The 21,152-nt window shown below is 38.0% G+C and overlaps 1 protein-coding gene and 1 long non-coding RNA gene across 4 annotated transcripts; one reads left to right on the top strand and one right to left on the bottom strand.

Annotated features, from left to right (window-relative positions):
- Window positions 1-144: 144 nt before the first annotated feature.
- Window positions 145-2,440, bottom strand: LOC115428378 (uncharacterized). Of its 3 annotated transcripts, none has more exons than XR_003936617.1 (7): window positions 2,422-2,440; window positions 1,640-1,715; window positions 1,197-1,303; window positions 982-1,016; window positions 750-805; window positions 384-430; window positions 145-308 (listed from the first exon to the last, which is right to left on the bottom strand). It is a non-coding gene; the product is annotated as an uncharacterized LOC115428378 (long non-coding RNA). The 3 variants fall into 3 exon arrangements; XR_003936616.1 differs by lacking the exon at window positions 2,422-2,440 and adding an exon at window positions 1,939-2,400; XR_003936615.1 differs by lacking the exon at window positions 2,422-2,440 and adding an exon at window positions 1,953-2,400.
- A 99-nt stretch (window positions 2,441-2,539) lies between these two features.
- On the top strand, window positions 2,540-20,185 carry sacm1la (SAC1 like phosphatidylinositide phosphatase a). The gene is made up of 20 exons (XM_030147383.1): window positions 2,540-2,667; window positions 5,811-5,908; window positions 6,222-6,296; window positions 6,376-6,503; window positions 8,484-8,633; window positions 9,387-9,446; window positions 9,533-9,566; window positions 9,679-9,780; window positions 11,072-11,157; window positions 11,311-11,397; window positions 11,484-11,552; window positions 11,663-11,742; window positions 13,345-13,443; window positions 13,524-13,662; window positions 14,619-14,688; window positions 14,782-14,854; window positions 14,996-15,089; window positions 15,573-15,665; window positions 15,750-15,807; window positions 17,356-20,185. Exons 1-20 carry the CDS (start codon window positions 2,639-2,641, stop codon window positions 17,490-17,492), a joined length of 1,761 nt encoding a protein of 586 aa, XP_030003243.1. The 5' UTR covers window positions 2,540-2,638; the 3' UTR covers window positions 17,493-20,185.
- Window positions 20,186-21,152: the final 967 nt, after the last annotated feature.

The following is a 21,152-nucleotide window of genomic DNA, read 5'->3' as shown; positions in this document are numbered from 1 at the left end:
TCTGAAACAATATACAATACCGCAAAATGTACATAAAAATATTAATTACCAAAAAAACAAACAGGAAAGATTTAGATTTGGAGTAAATAAAGTTGACAACTTTATTCAATCACTGTAGATAAATAAGACACTGCAAAAGCCTTCATCTTTTAAGTTAGAACCATTTATTTTCAATGAAAAAAACTAAAAAAAACAACAGCATGTTATGCAGTAAAAGCAGTGTCTGATCCGAGACGAAAGTCAAATGAATAACTTGATAGTAGAATCTCCAATAAAGCTTCCAACAGGCCCAACTCAAACTGCATCACCTGTGGAAAACCATACATTATTTGTCATATTGATCAACAGTCCAAAGCCTCATTTACACTGACATTTATACTAACCTGGCCAACATGTGTTCTGATGTCATCCAGCTCAGATGCAGCAAAACCTGAAAATACACAAATAGTGAGTTCATAGGTAAAAAGAAAAAAAATTGCCTGCAAAATTCAGAGGCTCAAAGCATCCAAGTTGTCTCAGTGCGCTGCGAGTAAACTTCAGTTAAGATCAGTAGAACCGAATAACTGCATCATCATTGATCAACTTGGACACAGGTGAAGCATATTCAAGCACCATTTGGAGGTTATGCGTTTTGATTTCAGAGTAGCTTTCATCCAATCAAGTGTGTATCAGAGGTCACATTAGACAGCTTTGTAAAAAGCAGAAAGGCAATCCAAATGGGGCGCATTTTCAAAATAAGTATTACTTACAGCTTTTACAGCTGGGGACTGAGGAGTCTGGCTCTAGTTTTCATGTTATGGAGCTGCTGCAAGGAAAAAGACAAAAAAAAACCAAACAGGCATTAATACCAGCACATGTCAAAACCAAAAATTTCAGGAACCAGTGTTTTGATGTTTTAGCATATTTTGTGCTGCAATAAACTAAATCATTGATTTGTGAAGCAACTACAAAATAATCCACAAATGAAGTGTTAGACTATACCTGGAACAATCTGAGTCTCATTCCAGTGTAAACACCTGATGAAAAGATAAGAAAGTGTTAGTACGGGTTGTAAACAGTTTGAACATAGTATTAGTAATATGCATGCTCAGTGAACTGTGAAAGAGCTTCATGATATAATCAGAGACTCTAGTCTAGTGAATCATCATAGAAGCATGTTTATTTTCTGAACCTCATCCCACATTTCTGACACTCACCCATCAACTCAAGGCCAGTCTTCTTGGGCATACAGCTTACACTGTACTACATGACTAAGCATTCACTGCTCCAAGGAGCCTGAAGTAGCTGCATCTCTGCAGAGAGCCTGTAAAGAGGGAGTATTATATTTAAAACTCAGGTCTATGCACGTTGTATTAGTTGATCAGATTCTTGTTTTAAAGCTAGTGATTGATAAACTGAACTGTGTGTAATGTGAAAATATAAAAGTAAAAAATGTAAAGTAAAAAAGCAACATGCTACTAATATTTAAACTACTGAGTATAAGGCGATAAAGAAAATCTGAAAGTAAAATCACCAAGACTATAAATACAGTCATCTTAAATACAGGATAACGCACTTTGAATGGGTGGGTATGCACGTTGTGCGCAGCAGGCTTCGGCCATGACCTTAAAGTCTGGCCTAAAAGCTAAAAACCACTCACCTGTGTCTAAATCACCCATCTTTAACCTTGCCCTCCTGGGTGTGGTGTTTGTTCATGTGGACAGTCATTACTCAGACTGTGGGGAAACAGAACAGAAGAGTTACGCTAGCTGCCGCCGCCGCCATGCCATGTGCTGATCACTGAGGACAAACCATGCACTTGTCGGACTCATTTGAACGCTTCACTACATATAATTAACAACAAATGAAAGTTAAAACGGCTTTGTTCAAAAGCCATTACATCTCCCTAGAAGGTATTGTTCACAAAGTTTTAAAAGTCATCTAAAAATGCAGACTTACGACTGCTCACTCACCACAACGAAGTCCGACGTCAAACAGAGTGTAGAAGCGCGTGCCCACTGTTTATATAAGAGGGTCCTTCCAGTACCACGTGCTTTAGGTTCCGTATATATTGCCTGTTTTTTTTTTCCCAGCAATTTAAAACATGTATTTTACAATTAAATAAATTACGAAGTTTAGTTGATATAGTAAAAACAATTGTTTCCGTCCAAATCATTATGAAACACAACTTTTCTATCTCTTTAATTGATGCTTATCGAACAAACTAACGTTATCACACATGTGAGATACATTTAAATGTCCCTCTTTATGTACGTTTTTAGAATAAAATCCAAACGTAACCTTTAAAAAGTAATAATCCGCGAAATGCTAAATCAGACTCTTGAAACTGACAGACAGAAATTTCGCATGGATAATTGTGCCACTTAATTATTTATGTCGGGAAAGAATAAAAAGTAAGAAACTGTATCTGACGTGACGTACCACACTTATAGCACATGCAAATGAAAAAGCCGAGCAAAGTAATTACATAATTACACTAAATACCACCCCTCTCGCTCCTTTTATGGATGCCAGGTTGTGCGAAAGAGCTGCATTTCAAGCTGTTCGTCTTTGAATAGGCTGTACAACTTGTATCTGGCAACAGAGCTAAACCCACTCTCACTGCTGTCGTCACTGAGGTCAGGTAGACGGAGCGAAGATGGCGACTGCCTACGAGAGATACAATTTGTAAGTACATGCAAATATACTTTGCCCTTTGGGATATTCCCCCCTTTTATCGTAGGTTTTTAAAACGGTAAACGACGCATAAGGCTCGTGACTGACGTATAGAAGGAGCTGGTGTTCAGAAGTGGCGTTAAGCTACATGACACAGCGGCTGAAGTTCACTGACAGGCTCTGCTGGTAGAGCAGGAACCAGTCAAGTTTCACTCCTCACTCATTCATTATGTACAGTTTATATTGGCATCATTATTTAGGCTTGTTAGGTTGTCCGGTTGCCAATGTCTTTCCTTACCAAACGCCCTGTGTAGGTTTTTAGCCCGTAATACGGATGTAGAGTCAGTAAGTTAGCTAGTATTAGTATTAGCAGAGCGGGTTGTTTTTATTAATTTTGTCCTAAAGGTCCAGCTCTGTCTGTCCCATTTTGGTGTAGCAGTCACACACGTTTTTGTATTTCTTGTATTTCCTTGAGTCGTTTTCTGCTTTTCATTCTGCTACATTGACGTTTATTCACATTACTTCATACCATCGATGAATTCAGGTGGCTGTGAAAGTTGTCAGCGCTTCCTGTCCATTCCTGCCACACCTCTGTTCATAAGAGCAGGTGTACTACTTTGTCCCACCCTGTACTGGGACAGTGAACGCCTCTGTGTAATGTCATATGTATGAAAAGAACATGCAGAGTTTCAATCTGCTGCACTAGACGTCCTAACACGTGATCAAAAGGCGTAAATCAAGTTACATAATATTTTATCACTTAATACTAGATGTAGAATAGAATAGATTTTATTGTTACTGTCACAGGAACAATGAAAATCAGTTTAGCAGCTCAGTTCAATTTAGCAGCAAAACACTTTGTGCAAAAGGGATTGTATAAAATAAAATACAAATATTAGTGTTAAGAAAAAGTGGACTGTACAAGGGCTTCAGAATAAAATATCAATACACATGTGCTACTAAAGTAATGCTAGAACTCCTGACATAAACAAAATATACAGAAAGAATATACGAAAGCTAGCTCCATACTACAGATGAGAGATATGTACAACGAATAAGATATATACAGGTAGTAGTAAGTAGGATGTACAAGTAAGTACATATATACATACATCTATACATACAAGGAAGTGGTATGTATGTAGGTTTTATACACCAATATGCCTCTACCTAATGTTAATACTAGATGCACATAACAGAGTACTGTACTAGATGTGCAGGAAATGGACATGAATATGCAAAAACATTGGCAATGTTGTAAGTGTCACTCAGTAATACTGGAGTATCTTTGTGTAGCACAGGCATGTTAGATTATGAAAGTCTAACAATGGAGTGTTTGTGTGGTCATATCACTAGAGCGGCTGAGTGTTTTACTACATCACCATGAGCTCCAAACGTCACTGTGGCTAAACAGCAGGTCACATTTTTCAGCCGGAGGGATTTAAAACTGCTGATGGATTCCATGTCCATTTAACATGTTGAATGAGGTAGCCTAAGAGCAGCAGGGTAGTTGCTTAACAGCACTCTGCCAAAACTTGCATTAATTAATTAGTTTGACCGCAAGCCGGAAACGTTTGTCTACGCTGACATCCAGCATGAATGATGACAAAGCTTTGCACTAAGCTGATTGGTTAGTAGAAGGGCTAATAGCTATAGTAGGTTACCTGTGCAATGTAGGTTATCATAGTGATTTGGATGATTACAAATAGAGATGGGTGATTAATGGGTTCTGATAAGACATTTTACAGTCTATCTTTATTGGCAGAAGTTGGCTCTAATAATGAAAGATGACTACTCCCAGGCTTCCCAATAGTAAAGACTTACTGGAGAAATAAGGTCTCAAAAATGAAAAATTAGACCTAGAATTGCCTAAATTTTATGTAGTTTGATATGAAGTTCCAAATTAATTGATTAATTACTCTGATGTTCAGTTCTCCAGATGGTTTTATTATTTAGTTAATTTTAGCACCTCCTAATTTTATTCCTAAGAGTCAAAGATTATATTCAGACAGTGGCTGTCACCTTTTAATTTGCAAAACAATTGCCTTTTGTGTTGGCCTTGGTTACAGTCAACAAGTTTAACGACTCTGAACACCTGGTGTATAGCACATCTAGTGTCAACAACATCCACAACAGCATTTTTCGATTTTTGTTGTGAAAAGTGCTAAATTAAGGAAACCTGATGTAAATATTTAATAAATACCAGATACTGCACATGCTTAATTTCCCATCGATGTGCCTTGTGAGACATTGTCAGTTCACTCACCGCCCTACTGTGTCAACAGAGTGACTATATTCAGATGATTAATAAGGAGCTTGTAGTTTTCTTCACACAAGAGGGCTAAAGCCTCTGGTCGGAATCCAACCTTAATCACTAGGATATCTTTGTGATACAGGCTCCAGGGTACTATCCTATGCACACTGTGGCCTATTTCAGGACCCTTTTTTTATCTTGAAATAAGGCTAATGAATACCATTATACTTTCATGGCACTTCATGTAGAATTGATTCTGATTAAAAAGGCTTTATAAAGTTGCCTTCATTGTCAGCTAAGTAAATGTCATCTCCAAAACAGCTAATCATTTACTAATGTCTGGTTTCTTTGTCACTCCATTGTGACCAGAGGCGTTCATGTTTTCCTCTTTGGTTGACAGATGTACTACTCCTAGCTTTAATCCTTAGGGTGATGACAGAGTTTGTTGACTTTTTGCATTGCACTTCTTTACTGTTTGGGCGTATAGTGAGTTTGAGAACCCAGTTAGGTACTTGAATTGACATGCCTTTGCTTGGGACAACATTGTGTCCCAAGCTACACCTGAGGCTGGTGGTGTGAGGAAAGATTGCTTCAATATGGCCACAAAGCTGTGGGTTCCTTTGTTGATCATTTTCTGGGAATTATGCATTTGCTTATTTTCAGACACCAACTGAACACATTACAACTGGTTAAACTTACTGTTGTAAAGTTGTGACAGTGATGTAATGTGTTTTTGCATCATTTTGTATAGTGTTTTCTTTGTGGGTTAAAATAGTTGACCTTCATATACATTGCATCCTCAAACCAAAGCTGTGACACAGTTGGATATTTGGTGAGGCTGATGGCTGTAATTTATCTCCTAGACAAAAATATCTTTAGCCTCTGTCTGCTTTTCTTCAAGGCACACAACTCCTGAGAAGTTCTTCATCGAGGCCTGTGATGAGGGGGCTGATGCTGTGCTGGCAATTGACAGGGTCTCTAATGAGATGACCCTCACAGGTAAAAGCTCTTTGAAAGTTAAATGCCTCTGCACCATGGAAACTACAAAAACACAATTTTAAATCCAGCACAATTTTAGCTTGGGTTTCACTTTTTTCAACTGATTTATGGCCCACTCACATCATTTCCTTGGCATGTCATGTATTGTTCTGCAACATTACATAACTTTGATAAATATCTGTGTACATCTTTAAAGAGGAATAATAACACTGTAATGAGTGTCTATGTCAGAATTTACTGACAAAAATCCTTAGATTTGTTCATAAAAATCACCGTTACGCAGTTACCTTTGTAAACATTGTGTGGTTTTCAGGAAAGAAGGATGTACCTCCCTCCGCAGTCACCAGGCCAATCTGTGGCATCATGGGAACCATTCGCTTAGTAGCAGGTAGATGCTATGATGATGTACTATGCATTGATGCCCTTAAAGTCTGTTTAGTATAACAGCTATGACGTCATGTTCCCAGGGATGTACCTGATCGTCATCACCAGGAAGAGGAATGTAGGCAGCCTGCTGGGCCATGCTGTGTGGAAGGCTGTGGATTTTGATGTCATCTCTTATAAGAAGACAGTTCTGCATCTCTCAGAGATTCAGGTGAGGAAAACTTTGTGCGTGAAGCTGGTAAACCACATTAGAACATTTAACTGTCTCTACACTTTACATAGAGGATGAGAACTGTGTTTAAAAGATCAACTTTCAGATTCAATTTGTTCTACTTTTGAATGATCCAATATTGATTAATACAATCCTGAGATCACTTATATCTTTTTTTTTTCCTGTGAATGACTGAAGTTTTAGCTATAGCTGTTACCTCACCTGCCTCTATATAACAGAAAGCATTTATTGGTGCTTGTTGGTTGTGTTAAATAAAATATACATGAACTGCTTTGAAGTCGGTTGGCTATGTAAACATGAATACTCTTAAGAATGCATCAGGTTAGAGTGTCCTTTGCAGAATTTTTATCATTGTTTCTCTGTGAAGGTTTTTTATATCCATGCAGAATTGCTGTCAGTGTTGAGTTGGACATCAAATCGAAGTGGGACCTTATGAATTAAAATACAATTGATTCAGTAAATGAGTGGTGACACCCAGGCCTAACAGACATCTCATACTCTATCTTTCTAGCTCTAACTTAAATGGATTTCTTCACACATTTTTCAATATCAGCAATCAAAGACCTGCTTGACTTAATAACATCATTGCTCTTATTTTACTGGTCAGCTCAACACTGATGCCACCTTTATTTTCGATTGAACAGTAATTCTGTCAGTGCAGGATGTAAGTCTCTGTCCTATTAAGACCTTTGAAAATTGTGACAACCCTCGTTTGTTTCCTGCATGTGTGTAGTGGCTCTGAGTGAGACCTCATGTTTCATTCTGGATTCAAACTGTGTGTATCTAATTTCCGTGAAGCAGACAGTACATTATTAATCTGCTGCAGTCTAGATTGTTGCTGCACTAATTCTAACAGTGGCCGTACAGGGGAACAGTATGATTAATGTGGAAAAATGTGGAATATGATCTTCATTGTAGTGCATTATAGTGTGTGGCATTATCTTTGTCAACTTCCTTGCACCTAGTGTCTAAAGGTAGTAAATTGCAATGAAAAGGAAGGTAAGGAGGTAAATTAGTGAGAAGAATGCAAGTAAGCAGATGGAGTCAGTGAACAGTGGAGGGGTGGAGGTGTAATGTCAGCCTCACTCTCCGAGCAAACTGGCTTAGCAGCCAGATCCTATTAGCTCAACAGAGATGCACAAAGCTCAGAAAGCATGCAATACCGTGGCAGGTTAGCTGTTGTACTCCTCATAACACTGGATGGAACAAGGAGTATTCACTATATTATAATCTCAGTCAGGGTTCCTGCAGGGTCTTAAAAAGTCTTAAATGTCTTGAATTTACAAATCCGCATTTAATACCTTAAAAAAAATCGTTAAAAGTTATTAAATATGATATTGTAGGTCTTAAGTTATGTTGCTATAAACTTGTTTCCTGTGTTGTGTTTAAATGTGTCTGGGAAAGATCCAAACTGCAAAGAAAGTAATGTTAGTCTACTCAGTTACACCCGTTCCAATCTGACAATTTATACCAAAAGTAGAAACCGATTATCACTAACTTTGCCGCCCCCGGTGAGGGATGACTTGGAGTGATGGGAATCAAGGCGTTGGAGCAATAAAAGAAATTTTCCTAAATTCTAAGAGTCACAGATTTTTGCCAGTTTGACTGTGAAATAGGCTATGAAACGAGCACTAAATTCTGTCTTAGTGGTCTTAAAAACTCTTAAATGTAACTTGTAGGAACCCTGTCAAGAAAACCTAAATATTCCTCGATTGTAAACACTAAGCACTGAGCATAATTTCCAAGAAAATGCACAAATCTACTTAGAAGTAGATGTAGGCGCTGTACTCTTAATGCCAGAAAGTATTGAAACTTTTTATGATTGAAAGCTGTTTGTTTGCCAAAGGTTTGTTCATTCATGTTAGGAAATACTCGCATGCAGTTTTGTAACATCCTGTAAAGTGCACTGTCACGACTTTTTCCTGGAAACTAAAAAGGCTGTCTTGTGTCCTGTTCCAGTCTCAGGAGAATAAGACCTTCCTGTCCATGATTAACAACGTGCTGACTACAGATGGCTTCTACTTTTGCACTGACTTCGACCTGACACACACCCTGCAGCGTCTGGCCAACACCAGCCCTGACTTCCAGGAGATGACCCTGCTGGAGAGGGTGAGGGAGCAAAATAACAGTAAATTACCTTTGAGAGGCCGAGGCTGTGTTTATGTACCCATCTGAGTTTTATGTGCTAATGTAAGCCCCTGCAGATGAGACCCCTGTATGCAGATAATGCTCCATTTGTTAATTCTGTTAAATTACCAAAATGCTGCTAAATTTATGACAATAGCAAATTCAGTGTTGTACAACTACAGAGGCAAGTGATTTTACCCTTTTCTTTTCAACGCGTCACACGGATATGTAAATCCAAATCTTTCAGTAATAATTTGTGGCTGGAAATACCATTTGTTCTTTCAGTCACTATAAGACTGAAATTAAGCATTATATAAATATGTTATAAATGAGTATAAATCTTTTTAGTATGGCAGTACATGTGCATTTCTATTTTAATATGAACATTTATGTTTATGTAATATAATGTTAAGATTTTTAGGCTTTCATTCAAGCAGGAAAACATTGGTCCACAAATGATAGTAATAGTTAAATCAAATGTAAAAGGGGACTTTTTGAAATATGCAAAAACATCAAAAGTTATTCCACCTAAATCATTAATAATACCATACACAGGCAGGCAGAGAATCAGGAGGAGATGAAAGAAACATAATATTAAAAGAAGTAGCTTCAGCGTTTTTGTAATGCAGTGATTATAAGCAGACATTATACATCGTGCATTATTTCTTTCTTTCTGCTTAAACTATGAATGATTTTCAGATTTTTGATGTTCTGTTTTGTTTTTTGTTTTTCCAGGCTGATCAGAGGTTTGTGTGGAACTGGAACCTCCTGAGAGAATTAGCAGCACAACCGGAGGTAACACAAACAACCAAAGCCTTCATGCAAAATGTTCTGTGCATGTTTTGTTCAACTTGCATAAACTGTCCCCTTAAATCCCTTAGCTCCACAGGTTTGCGCTGCCTGTAGTCCATGGATGTATCCTTTCTCAGTGAAGCAGCACTTACTCTTTTCTTGAAGTCTGTAAGCATTCTATGGTTAAGATGAAATAGAATAGAAGAAAGTCTTTCCCTTGACCTTCATGTTCCAGTCATTGTCATGAAACCATGTCGCATAAACGGCAAGATCTTTGAGTGGATCCTCATATCCAGGAGGAGCTGCTTCCGAGCCGGAGTCAGATACTACGTTAGAGGTAAAAGCAGCGTCTTTATTTCACTGCATTTTAAGTTATATCTGTGCAGATGGCAGCCAAAGCATTTTAAAACTTTGAGTCTCCTCATTTAGAAAGTGGTACATTTGTTTAGGTCTAAATCAACATAACTCTGAGTTATGTAATTGGTCTGCAGCTGCAGAGGCTTCATAGTTCACTTGTAAAAGGTATTAATGTAGTAAGTGATCATATTAAAGGAGTGATATTTTGCTTTTTTAAAAGGAATTATGCATTTTAAAACATTTCCCTGTGGTCTACATAAACTGTAAATGCTATGCTTGGGTCTGAATTCTTCATTAATTAAAGGTGCAGGAGATTTTCGTGACCAATTTTTCATCACATCTGTAAAACCTCAGTCATAGCCTAAGTATCACGAATCTGTAAGTCTTTCTGTGATTACTCACCTGAATCTCTTGCATTACAGTGAACAATTTTGAAGTGCAATCCACCATAAACAAACCGTGTGTTTACAAACTGAGCCGGGAGGTCACTCGGGCATCTTCGGAATTTTGTTGTGATGTGCACTGTGGGAAAGGGAGGTTCGCACAGCCACCTGACAGCGGCAGCGCAACCATATGGTATTATATGGATGAAATAAACATGACGCAGAAACGCGGAAATGGCTGGAGGAATATGCATAGAGGGAAGGGAGCTCCTGCTGTTTCCACGTCACGTCTGTTCCAGCTGCCACTGTAAGGTGGCTGCGCGAGCCTTCGCTTTCCACAATGCACGTTGTGACCTCCCGGCTCGGTTTGTAAACAAATGGTTTGTTTATGGTGGATGGCACTTCAAAATTGTTCACCGTAATGCAAGAGATTCAGGTGAGTAATCACAGAAAGACTTACAGATTCGTGATACTGAGGATATGACTGAGGTTTTACAGATTTGATGAAAAATTGGTCACGAAAGTCTCCAGCACCTTTAAACTCCACAGGTCCGTCTTCAACCCTATTTCTGAGTAATGACACCAGAAAAGTCATTTTGATCGCTGGCCCTTTAAATGCACATGAGCCACTTCACGCCTCACCCCCTACAGGTTGTTGGATAACAGAAGGAATATAACAGAAGAAATTCAAACAGGTTGTAGAAATCCACTCAATTTTTGCCGTAATGAATATAAAGATAGCGTTGCTGCACCTGGAGGGTTCAAATTCAAACTTTATGAACTACTAGGGTCCAAATACACAAATAAATGAACCAAAGACTAATAAAAGTGGGTTTAGCAAAATATGACCCCTGTAAAACTCCTGGATGTTTCCTTTGTGATCCACAGGCATCGATTCTGAAGGCCACGCTGCAAACTTTGTTGAGACTGAGCAAATAGTTTTGTATGAAGGAGCAAAGGCCTCATTTGTACAGGCAAGTATCAGAGTTATGTCACATTGGTAAAGATCATTTCAGCACTGACTCACTTGACTTACCCAACTTTTTTTTACACGCTTCTGCGCATCATTTATTTTTGAATTGGAAGGTCAGAAAGAAGCATTTTACAGATGTTTTCCTCACCCACAGACACGAGGTTCGATGCCCTTTTACTGGAGCCAGAGGCCTAACCTCAAATACAAACCCAAACCCATCATCAGCAAAACCACCAATCACGTAAGAGCAAGTGTTTTCATGTTGTTTTTTTTTAATATTAAGAGTTATGAAAATACTGATGCTAACCACCTGAAATCTGTGTACAGATGGATGGTTTCCAGAGACATTTTGACTCTCAGGTCCTTATATACGGAAAACAAACGATCTTGAACCTGGTAACACTCCTCTTTTCTCATTATGTTTTTAAAAAGAACATAGTTTACTATGTACTCACTACAATAACATCCAACTGTAATTGCCAACATGTGTCAACCTGCTTTTCCAGGTGAATCAGAAAGGCTCAGAGAAGCCTTTAGAACAAGTTTTTGCCAAGATGGCGTCCAGTATGAGTAATGGTTTGCTCAAGTAAGTGTCATTCAGTACCTTTTCCAGCTTTGATTTATGAATCATCAAACATTGTCAATGTATCCAGATTGAATTTAGAGTTTTGAAATGAATATATGCTCAGAGACTCATGAGGTCTAAAGTACAGGGGTTGGACAAAATAATGGAAACACCTAACATTGTGGCATCATAGAAGGTGTTTCCATTATTTTGTCCAACCCCTGTAGTTCACACATTTACTTTCCAAATACTTTTTTAAGAAACAAAACTTGATTGGAATCTGTCAATATTATATATAGGACTTGTTAGTACATGTCTGTCTGAACCTATAATGACTCTGTTTATGCATCTGTTCGCTGAAATGGTGACACTATCCCAATAGAACCAGTACATCTTGTTTTTCTGTTTTAATGTGTTAGATCTGGGGTTTTTGCTTTAGAAGCTAGTGCATGTGTACATATCATTCACTTGTATTCCTTATCAGTAACCATCTCCAAGGTAAAGCACTGAGGGCATTATTTCACGAACAAGAGAAACAATTCAGTAATAGGCATGTTTAAAACTGTACAAATATGAAGAAGATGCCACAAATCTCAGTGCATAGCATTGGTGCTTAGATGTGTACAGCCTGCAAACTTATTTCAGTATCTAGTGGAACCAGAGCTCTTGCATGTCATTTAGTATCATCAGGATGGAGGGTTAAAATCTTAATCATTCAGAAATTAAAGTGTTTTTTTTTTTAATATGAGCCTTATAGAACCTGACCTGTTTTTTTTCAAACTGACATGAACTTTGCAGGCCTCCTTTCTTTGTATTTGTAGTTTGACTCGTCATCACCACTGTGTCTGAAGCCATTTATTGACACTAATGGAGAAATGAAGCTGATGCTTTACCTGGCTGCTGACTAAGTTTTTTTTTTTTTTTTTTTTTTTTTTTAATTTCATCTCTTGGAAACTGTTACTTTTGTAATCAAGTTTTGTGATGAGCAAAGATTTAAATCAAAAAGATCAGTTTGAGGGAAAAAAAAACTTACCATAAATAACCAAAGCTGTCTGTAGTTTATTTAAACTTAAGCAAATAGCTGAACCAAGACTAACTAGGATGACCAGAGGCTACAGACCAGTGGTCCAACAAATGACCAACTCTCTGTCTTAGTCTAATGTGAGGAAATGTATTAACAAAGACAACGCTGCATGTGACTTAAACCCATTAAGACCCCAACAGCCACCGGCAACACAAACCATCTACTAATGTAAACTGTTTAATATCTGTTGATCCACTAAGCTTATCAATACATGTAAATAATTGGTGTAAAATGCAGTTTGTCATCTTTTCATGGTCATCAGATATGACCCATTTGGATGTTCAGTGGCACTGTACTGAACGTGGAAACATCGTCATCTTCTACAACATTAATTCACCAGTAAAACCCATGGAGTTGGATCAATGACAAAAATAGAGGAAAAATTCATTTGGGAACTGCTACAAAAGTAGCACTGGGTCTTTATGGGTTACTAAACATTGTAAATTAGTGGCATGATTATTCTGTACAGTACGTGGGGCAGAAATGTCACCACAGCATCTTTTCTAATCTGACTTTATTACTTTATTGTCTTTTACCAGTTACATAGCCTTTGACTTCCACAAAGAGTGCAGCCACATGAGATGGGACCGTTTGCAGATCTTGGTGGATGCTGTTGCAGAGACACAGGATGAATACGGGTAAGAAAAACAGCAGGTGGTTTATCATGGGCAACTGTAGTTACATACAACAAAGGCAAACCTTTTCTGTTTGTCGGCAGATACTTTATGGTAAACTCAGACGGGAAGATAGTGGCCCAGGAGAAAGGAGTTTTCCGTAGTAACTGCATGGATTGTCTGGACAGGACCAACGTCATTCAGAGCCTGTTGGCCCGACGCTCCCTGCAGTCACAGCTTCAGGTAACTGCACAAAGATGCAAAGGAGCAAGACACCACAGTCTGTTCAACAGGCAGGTTCTTCATAATGTACATGACCTATATTTCTATTATTACCAAGTGAAACAGTGGAGGTTATGTTTTCATTGGGGTTTGTCTGTCTGTCTGTCTGTTAGCAAGATAACTCAAAAACTTATGGACGGATTTCTATGAAATTTTCAGGAAATGTTGCTACTGGCACAAGGAACAAATTATGAAATTTTGGTGGTGATGGGGGTGGGGGGGGGGGGGGGGGTTGCTGATCTGCCTTGGCGGAGCTCTGTGCTCTTCAAGTGCTTTTCTAGTTCATTCTCTGTGGAACACATTTGACAAAATCATGACTACAGCTTTTTACAGCTTTTTTTTGGAGCTGGTGCATTTATAGTGTCATCATTTATTGCCTTTTGCTGATGAACACATTGACATTTTGTTGAGGGTTTAAACAATGATATTTGGATGTTTCTGAGAAGATTACTTTGTTGGGAAACATGAAGTTTGGAATAAATATAGCTGGTCCTTTTACTACACATGAACAAGTCCATTTAATTAGATAAGAAATTTTTTTTTTAAATCACCCAAACACTTCCAATCTTACTGTAGAACCTACCAAAATAAGCCTGTCATAATTATTGCAGATTTACACTACCACAGTTATTTCAACAAACCACAATTATCATGCATAATGGTGGATAATAATGTATTTTTTTTGCATATTGTAGGTGTGGTTATTTGTCAAATCTGCCCTGTGTTTACAAAGCTTGAAAGATGCACAAATTGCATTTCAATTGCGTGTAAAACGGTTGTTAGACTTATACTATAGTGGCATAAATTGGACAGGAGGCAATTAAATTGTTAATTGCAGTCAGATTCAAAGACTGGTGAATAAATGGACAGTTAAAGTGTGTTCATGTATTCATGCTAAGTTACGTGTGTGTCTGCAGAGGCTGGGTGTCCTGAATGTGGGCCAGCGGATTGACGAGCAGGCGGAGTTTGAGAAAATCTACAAGAATGGTAAGAGCAGTCCTCCGTCAGCAGACTTGTAGCATGTCAGGTGTGATTTAGCCTCTGATCGTAGTCTCACTCTTCTGTGTGCTGTCTAACCAGCATGGGCTGACAATGCCAATGCATGCGCTGTACAGTATGCAGGGACCGGGGCCTTGAAAACAGACTTTACAAGGTACAGTAACATCCTGCAACACACCAGCTCACTAACGTGTTTTACACGGTCATGTTATCTGGCATCATTATTATTATTATTATTATTATTATTATTATTATGTGGTGGCTGTTTGATTAAAGTGTCTTTCGTTTCAATCAGGACTGGGAAGAGGACCCAGTGGGGCCTGCTGATGGATGGGTGGAACTCCATGATACGTTACTACAAAAACAACTTCTCTGATGGTTTCAGACAAGTATGATGTCAATTACCTTATATGCTTTGAAAATGTTATTACTGAAGAAATAATCCATTGCGCAAAAAGTAATCAGTTTCAGTAATAAAGCCTGAATTTAGCCCGCTTAGAAAACTGGGCAGAGGCCAGAGTTACTGATGGGTTTAGTTGACATGATTAAATACAACTGATTTAAAACATCACTTCTTTCTGATGGTAAAGCACTTATTAAAAGGCACAACTCAAATATGTCCTCCTGAAGTAGACTCTATTGGACTGAATCTGAATAATAAAAGGTGGCATATGCCTTTCACATGTATTATCTGAATATTTAAGTTTTTTGTGAAATGTTTTAGGAGTTTTGTTGTTTGTTTGTTTTTTCTTCTGCATCTCCTGGTTAGTGCCACACTATAGACTTATAGGCTGTGCTACTATGTACAGCATGGCTGTTATTAATTAATATGCATAAACAGTGCAGTCTCAGTATTGTTCTGTTGCTTCTAGGACTCCATTGATCTGTTCTTGGGTAACTTTGCTGTGGATGAGTCAGACGGGCCGACCCCTCTTCGTGTGCAAAAAGACTGGAAGTTCCTCACGGTCAGTTGTTAGTATTTTCTTGATCAGGAGCATCACAGTATTTGACATGTGAGTGTAATCATCAGTATTCTGTTGTATCTGCAGCTGCCCATCATCATGCTGGTGGCATTTTCCATGTGCATTGTCTGTCTTCTCATGGCTGGTAAGTTTTTGCCGACTGTTCAGTCTCCACTCATTTAACCTGTGTTGCTTTAGGCCAGTACTGCTGATATCAGCTAGTACACAAGACCAAAGAGCCAGTGTTGGATAGTTGCAGTAAAAAAATACAGGGTTGTCGGCAAAAAAGTTCAGCTTCTCTCAAAAAATAGCTACATCGTTCACTAAAACGTTGCCAGCAAATGGACATTCCAGGTGGATAAGATTTGGACTTGAACTGCATAAATCTATGGTTTATTTCTCTATTACTTTGAAAAAAACTCAAACTTAAATAATTCTAGCTGCAGTAATTTCCCTAAGTTTCATTGTGTTGTCAGCCCAGGGGTTTCCCTAGATTTAAAGAGAATTTAAGTGTTTGGTTTTTTTTTTTGCTTTGTTGTGTTTTGTTATTTGACTAAAATAGTCTTTTTGGTAATTTTTGAACCTGCAAAATAGTTTTAAGAAACATGAAACATTGTTTCTGCTCTCAAATCAACATGTAATTCCAATGTTATGAACAGTAGACAACTGTATTTTTGAAAGCTAATTTCAAGAAGAAAAAAATATTGTCTACTCAGTCTCCGATGCAGTGCTTTTCTTTTTTGACCGTGTTGTGCAGAAATCCTTACAGGCTACACCTAAATCTTTTAATGGTATTGAAAACCCTGCAACATCTGTGCAATGTTTCTACTTCTGAGACGCTTCAGCTTTTCTGACCTGATTCTCACACTAGATTTCCTGGATGCTGTTTTGTGTCTCTCTGGTTCCTCCACCTACTCTGCCCACACCTTATTTGAGTCACAGTTTGCTTAACCAGTGGGGAGCTGTTGGTTTCCCATTTAACTGATCATCTGATCACTTGTGTTTTATAGTAGTATACTTCTTTTTGAAATATCCCTAGGGCTCTATGAAATATTAAGACAAATTTGGGATCAAATGCAATGTGGTGAACAAGGAGAAAAAGCCACCCAATCATGTAGGAGGTCTCAGACCGCCTCTAGTTCGCACACTTTTTCCAAATCAAAAGTAGACACAAATAAGGGGCTAAGCCTCTGATTTATATGTAAACTGTTTGTTACTACATTTACTACTATTAATTTGTCATATTTCTCCTTAAGTTCAAATGATGTGAACAATCATAAGTGATTACTTATGGCTTTTTGTGCAGTGCTAGATAATTCAAGGACTATTACAGCAGTTTCACTAGATTTGTTAACATGAAAATGGAAACACTGAGACCTAGGGCTGAAATTAATATTTAACTGTCAGGTTAATCAAATGTAAAAACAGTGAAAAAAGGCCCTGATAATCTTGTGAGGGCCAAAGTAAACCAAAAGATGTTTCACTCAATCACTGTTACCAGTGATTTAATATTTGATGAAGTGGCTCATTTGAGAAGCAGATGATATTGTGTGGAGATAGGATAACTATGTCCCCCCATTTTGTCTGTCTGATTTGAAGACAGACAGAACCAGCGTCTTTGACAGAGAATACACGTGATATCACACAGCTAATTATGACCCTTCTCTCCTGACTTGTTTGTTTTGTCTTCCAGGCGACACGTGGACAGAGACCCTGGCTTATGTGATGTTCTGGGGGGCTGCTAGCGCCATCACAGCAGCTATCATCATGTTTAACGGTCAAGACTTTGTGGACGCCCCCAAACTGGTTCATAAGGAAAAGATGGACTGAGAGTGGTGTGTGTATGTGTGAGAGTGTGTGTGTGTGTGTGTGTGTGTGTGTGTGTGAGGAGCAGATGCGCTGGGCAGACTCATATACTTCATCATGTTTTTCCTCCTCTTCTTTCTGCCATTTGCTTTGCTCCTCTCTGGACTCAGATTGATCTGCCTCTGTACTGCCCTCCAAAAATCTTGTCTTTGTTTACAACATGTTTAATTAACTGTCCTGCACACACTCCTCCTTGTTGTGTTTTACATCTGATTGCCCACATGACTCATACCATATCATGGATTTATTCTGCTGGGGCTTCAGTAATCATTTTTCTGTGACAGCACTTTAACTATTTCAGTGTTCTTCAGTTTCCAGTCCTCAACAAATAGGTCTATAACCATTGCTGTCTTTTTCTCTTTTTTTTCCCATTCTTAACATCTTAAATCTAAAAAAAAGTCATATCAGGCATTTTTTTTCCCCTTATGTTTGATTACTTTTCTTATGTTTAAAGGTACATATACGCAGTGAAACAAGGTGGAAAGAAAACACTGATACATGAAGATGAGAAAAGTGTATTTATTTCAGACAAGTTATTGTTGAAAAATACCCTTGACTCTAAAAACCCTAAACAGTCCCCACTTGGACATGTGACACTTACATCTGCACATTGGTTTTATCTGACTGATTGCTGAGCGTTCTATACAATATGGACATGTTTGAGTTTTCATTCTGAATGTAACAAGCCTTAAAAAACCTGATGATGATAATGACGATAATGATGTTACTGTTGTACCGGTGTATTTGGGCTGATATGTATGTAACCTGGTGGAGTAGGAGTGAACAGTATGTCTTCCTATTAATCTATCTTGGGAGAGTGAACACAGGGATTCTCTTTTGTCATCTTGTTTTTGCACCTTGGAGACCAGTGAAGTGATGGAGTGTGCTGCTGCATATTAACGAGTTATCTATTAGTATTTAATGCTGGTAGAAATGTGTCTTTGGTAGTTTCCCCTGGTTCCAGACCTTTAAGTAGCTTCCTGCATTACTGATTTGTTCACACAAGTCTAATGTTGTGCTCATTGGCAGCATTTGTTCTGCGATTAGAGAAACAGTACACCAATCTGCACCTTGTTAGTCGAATAGATCCAGTGTCTTTCCACTAGAGATGTTGCGACATACATTCACATGAGGGTATACATGCTTATTATCATTTGAAGTCAACATGCTAAATTTGCTTTTTTGTTAAATTAGATAATCTCACACTTTAATACAATTATTCCTGGTAACTGGCACAGTTTAAGTATGTAAAGTATGACAAGCACTTGCTACTTCTGTTCTGAGTTGCAAGTCTTTCAGAGCCATTTTAGTTACTGTTCATAAATGTAGACTTTTCGGGAAAGCAGCGAGGTTGTGTTTGTCCAGTCTGTGGAAAAAGCCTCCAATGAGCACAAAAATGAACTAACATTAGAAATGTGAACGATGTAGCAGGTTATGAGTAAAACACTGCTGTGAAAATCTAAGCAGTTGCACTTTCATGACTAGTTGGCCAGTTCCACGCACCAGATTGACTTGGCACAGATGACTATGACAGTAAATGCTATGAGCAAATCAGTGGTCATAAAGTGCGACCAACTCATCACACAGTTTGGTCCAGTGTACCACTGCATCAGCTCATTGTATGAAACAACAGGCTTAGATGTTCACTGCAGTGTTTCACTTCCACAGTGTGACCCCTGGGAGCCTTGATGGTCTGACACCAGGATAATGTGTTTAGAAATATGAAGTGATTCAAGGTAGTGATCAAAATTGTAACTGCTATCTAAATACTATACAAAGAGCTCAGACATATTTTTATGGCCATCTAAACTAAGACATGGGTGAACAAGTTTTTGTACCTCTTCGATTTGTCCGTGTTACATCATCTGTGTGGGGTCTTACATATATGTCATATTATAATGTTACTGATGTCACCTCCATTTGATACCTTTGAATACAGGATCATTTTTTCAGTTATAGAAACTTATAAAAATGTGTGGAAGCACCACAGGAACATTGTGTGTTAACAGTATATTCAATGTATAGGATATAGTGTTGATAATTAAATTGGTCTCTCAGTTCATAATGTTTGGAGGACCCCATATCCAACTACACACCAACTGAACAATGTTTGTTGTTTTGAGTTTCCAGTTTCCTTGCTGAAGTTTATCATTCAGTGTAGAAGAGATTGAGTCCCCATCTGCCCTTGGATCACTGCCTTACACAGTTGGCCCTCAGTACAGAGGGCATGAACATTAGTACCTTTCATATGATCTTAAAGATCTGGATGGGCTTCCTTCCATGTGTAGTTTTTGGGGAATCACCATGCCTTCTTGTTCTGTGTATGATTTCATTCCAGCTGTGTGGTGTTAGGTCTAATTTTTTTTCTGTTACAGATCATTCCTGCAAACTGTTTCTCATGGATCACAAACCAACAAGTAGCACAAACCAGTGGTTGATGTTAATCTCTTGTTAGCAAAACCTGTACTTAGATCTCGCTAGATGTTTGAAGGGGTGGTTTAATCTTTGATGCACAACTTGATCTAAACTGTGTAACTTTGTCTGACAAGAGAAAAAAATTCTTAACACATGCGCTAGTAAGTTATTTAACTTTGGCAAACAATATAATTTGTGTGCATGAGCTAAATAAATCATATTCCAGTAATGCTGGAGCTCTCGATGCTCTCGACTTTTTCTCAGCTTTCACATCTCATGACCTTCATTAACCAATAAATTAGTTACCATAGTTGTCATGGAAATCTCAGCAAATGGACCTTGAATTAAGATTTTTTATTTACTTATTTTTTTAAAAATCAAATTACTGCTGAGCGATTGTGTTCTTCTATAAATTTAGCTAGCAGTGTAGGTGCAGTTACTCTCCTGAACATATGTAGTGTAATTTTTGATGGTTTAATCTGGACACCAGTGGCAAACATTCAGCACTGCCTTATTGGCACTACAATGTATTTCTGCTTCTCAAACTATTTTGGCATTTATTTATTATGTTTTTACTTAAATTTCTTAAAATGATTCTGATGGGTTGTTTGAGATTACTCTAGTAGAAGAAATACCATTCAGTCAGTGACAGTCTTCACTACTAGTAATGTGTTTTTATATCTACAGTAGCAAAAAAAGTATGTGAACAATTTGAAATTTCCCAGTTTTCAGCTTGAATTTGTCATTAAATGTGATCTGATCTGTTTATAACTCACTAGTATAGATAAACAGAATGTACTTAACCTAATACACAAATAATTATATTTCATGTCTTTACTGAGCACAGCTATTAAACACTTACAGTGCTACTTGAAAAAATAAGTGAACCCTTAGGCTAATGACTCCAAAAGAGATAGGGTCGGGTAACTGCCAACCTGAATTCCAATTAATGAAATGACATTTGAGCCATGTATAGGTCCATGTTGACTTATTTAAAAAAAAAACAAACAAACACTCAAACATCCTGAGTTTACTGTTCTCAAGCATCTATTCATGTGAACTATGCTTCAGAAAAAGCAGATTTCTGAAGACCTTCAATCAAGTATTGTTTATTTACATGTGAACTGTATTATTAACTGTATTAATGGTAGCTGTGGAGCTCAAAGATATTTGTTGAGTTCTGGTGTAGGCTCACATTTTCCTCAACAC

Source organism: Sphaeramia orbicularis, chromosome 11 (genome assembly GCF_902148855.1).
Source record: "Sphaeramia orbicularis chromosome 11, fSphaOr1.1, whole genome shotgun sequence".
Lineage (NCBI taxonomy): Eukaryota > Metazoa > Chordata > Actinopteri > Kurtiformes > Apogonidae > Sphaeramia > Sphaeramia orbicularis.
This window is presented reverse-complemented; position numbering and strand designations above follow the sequence as displayed.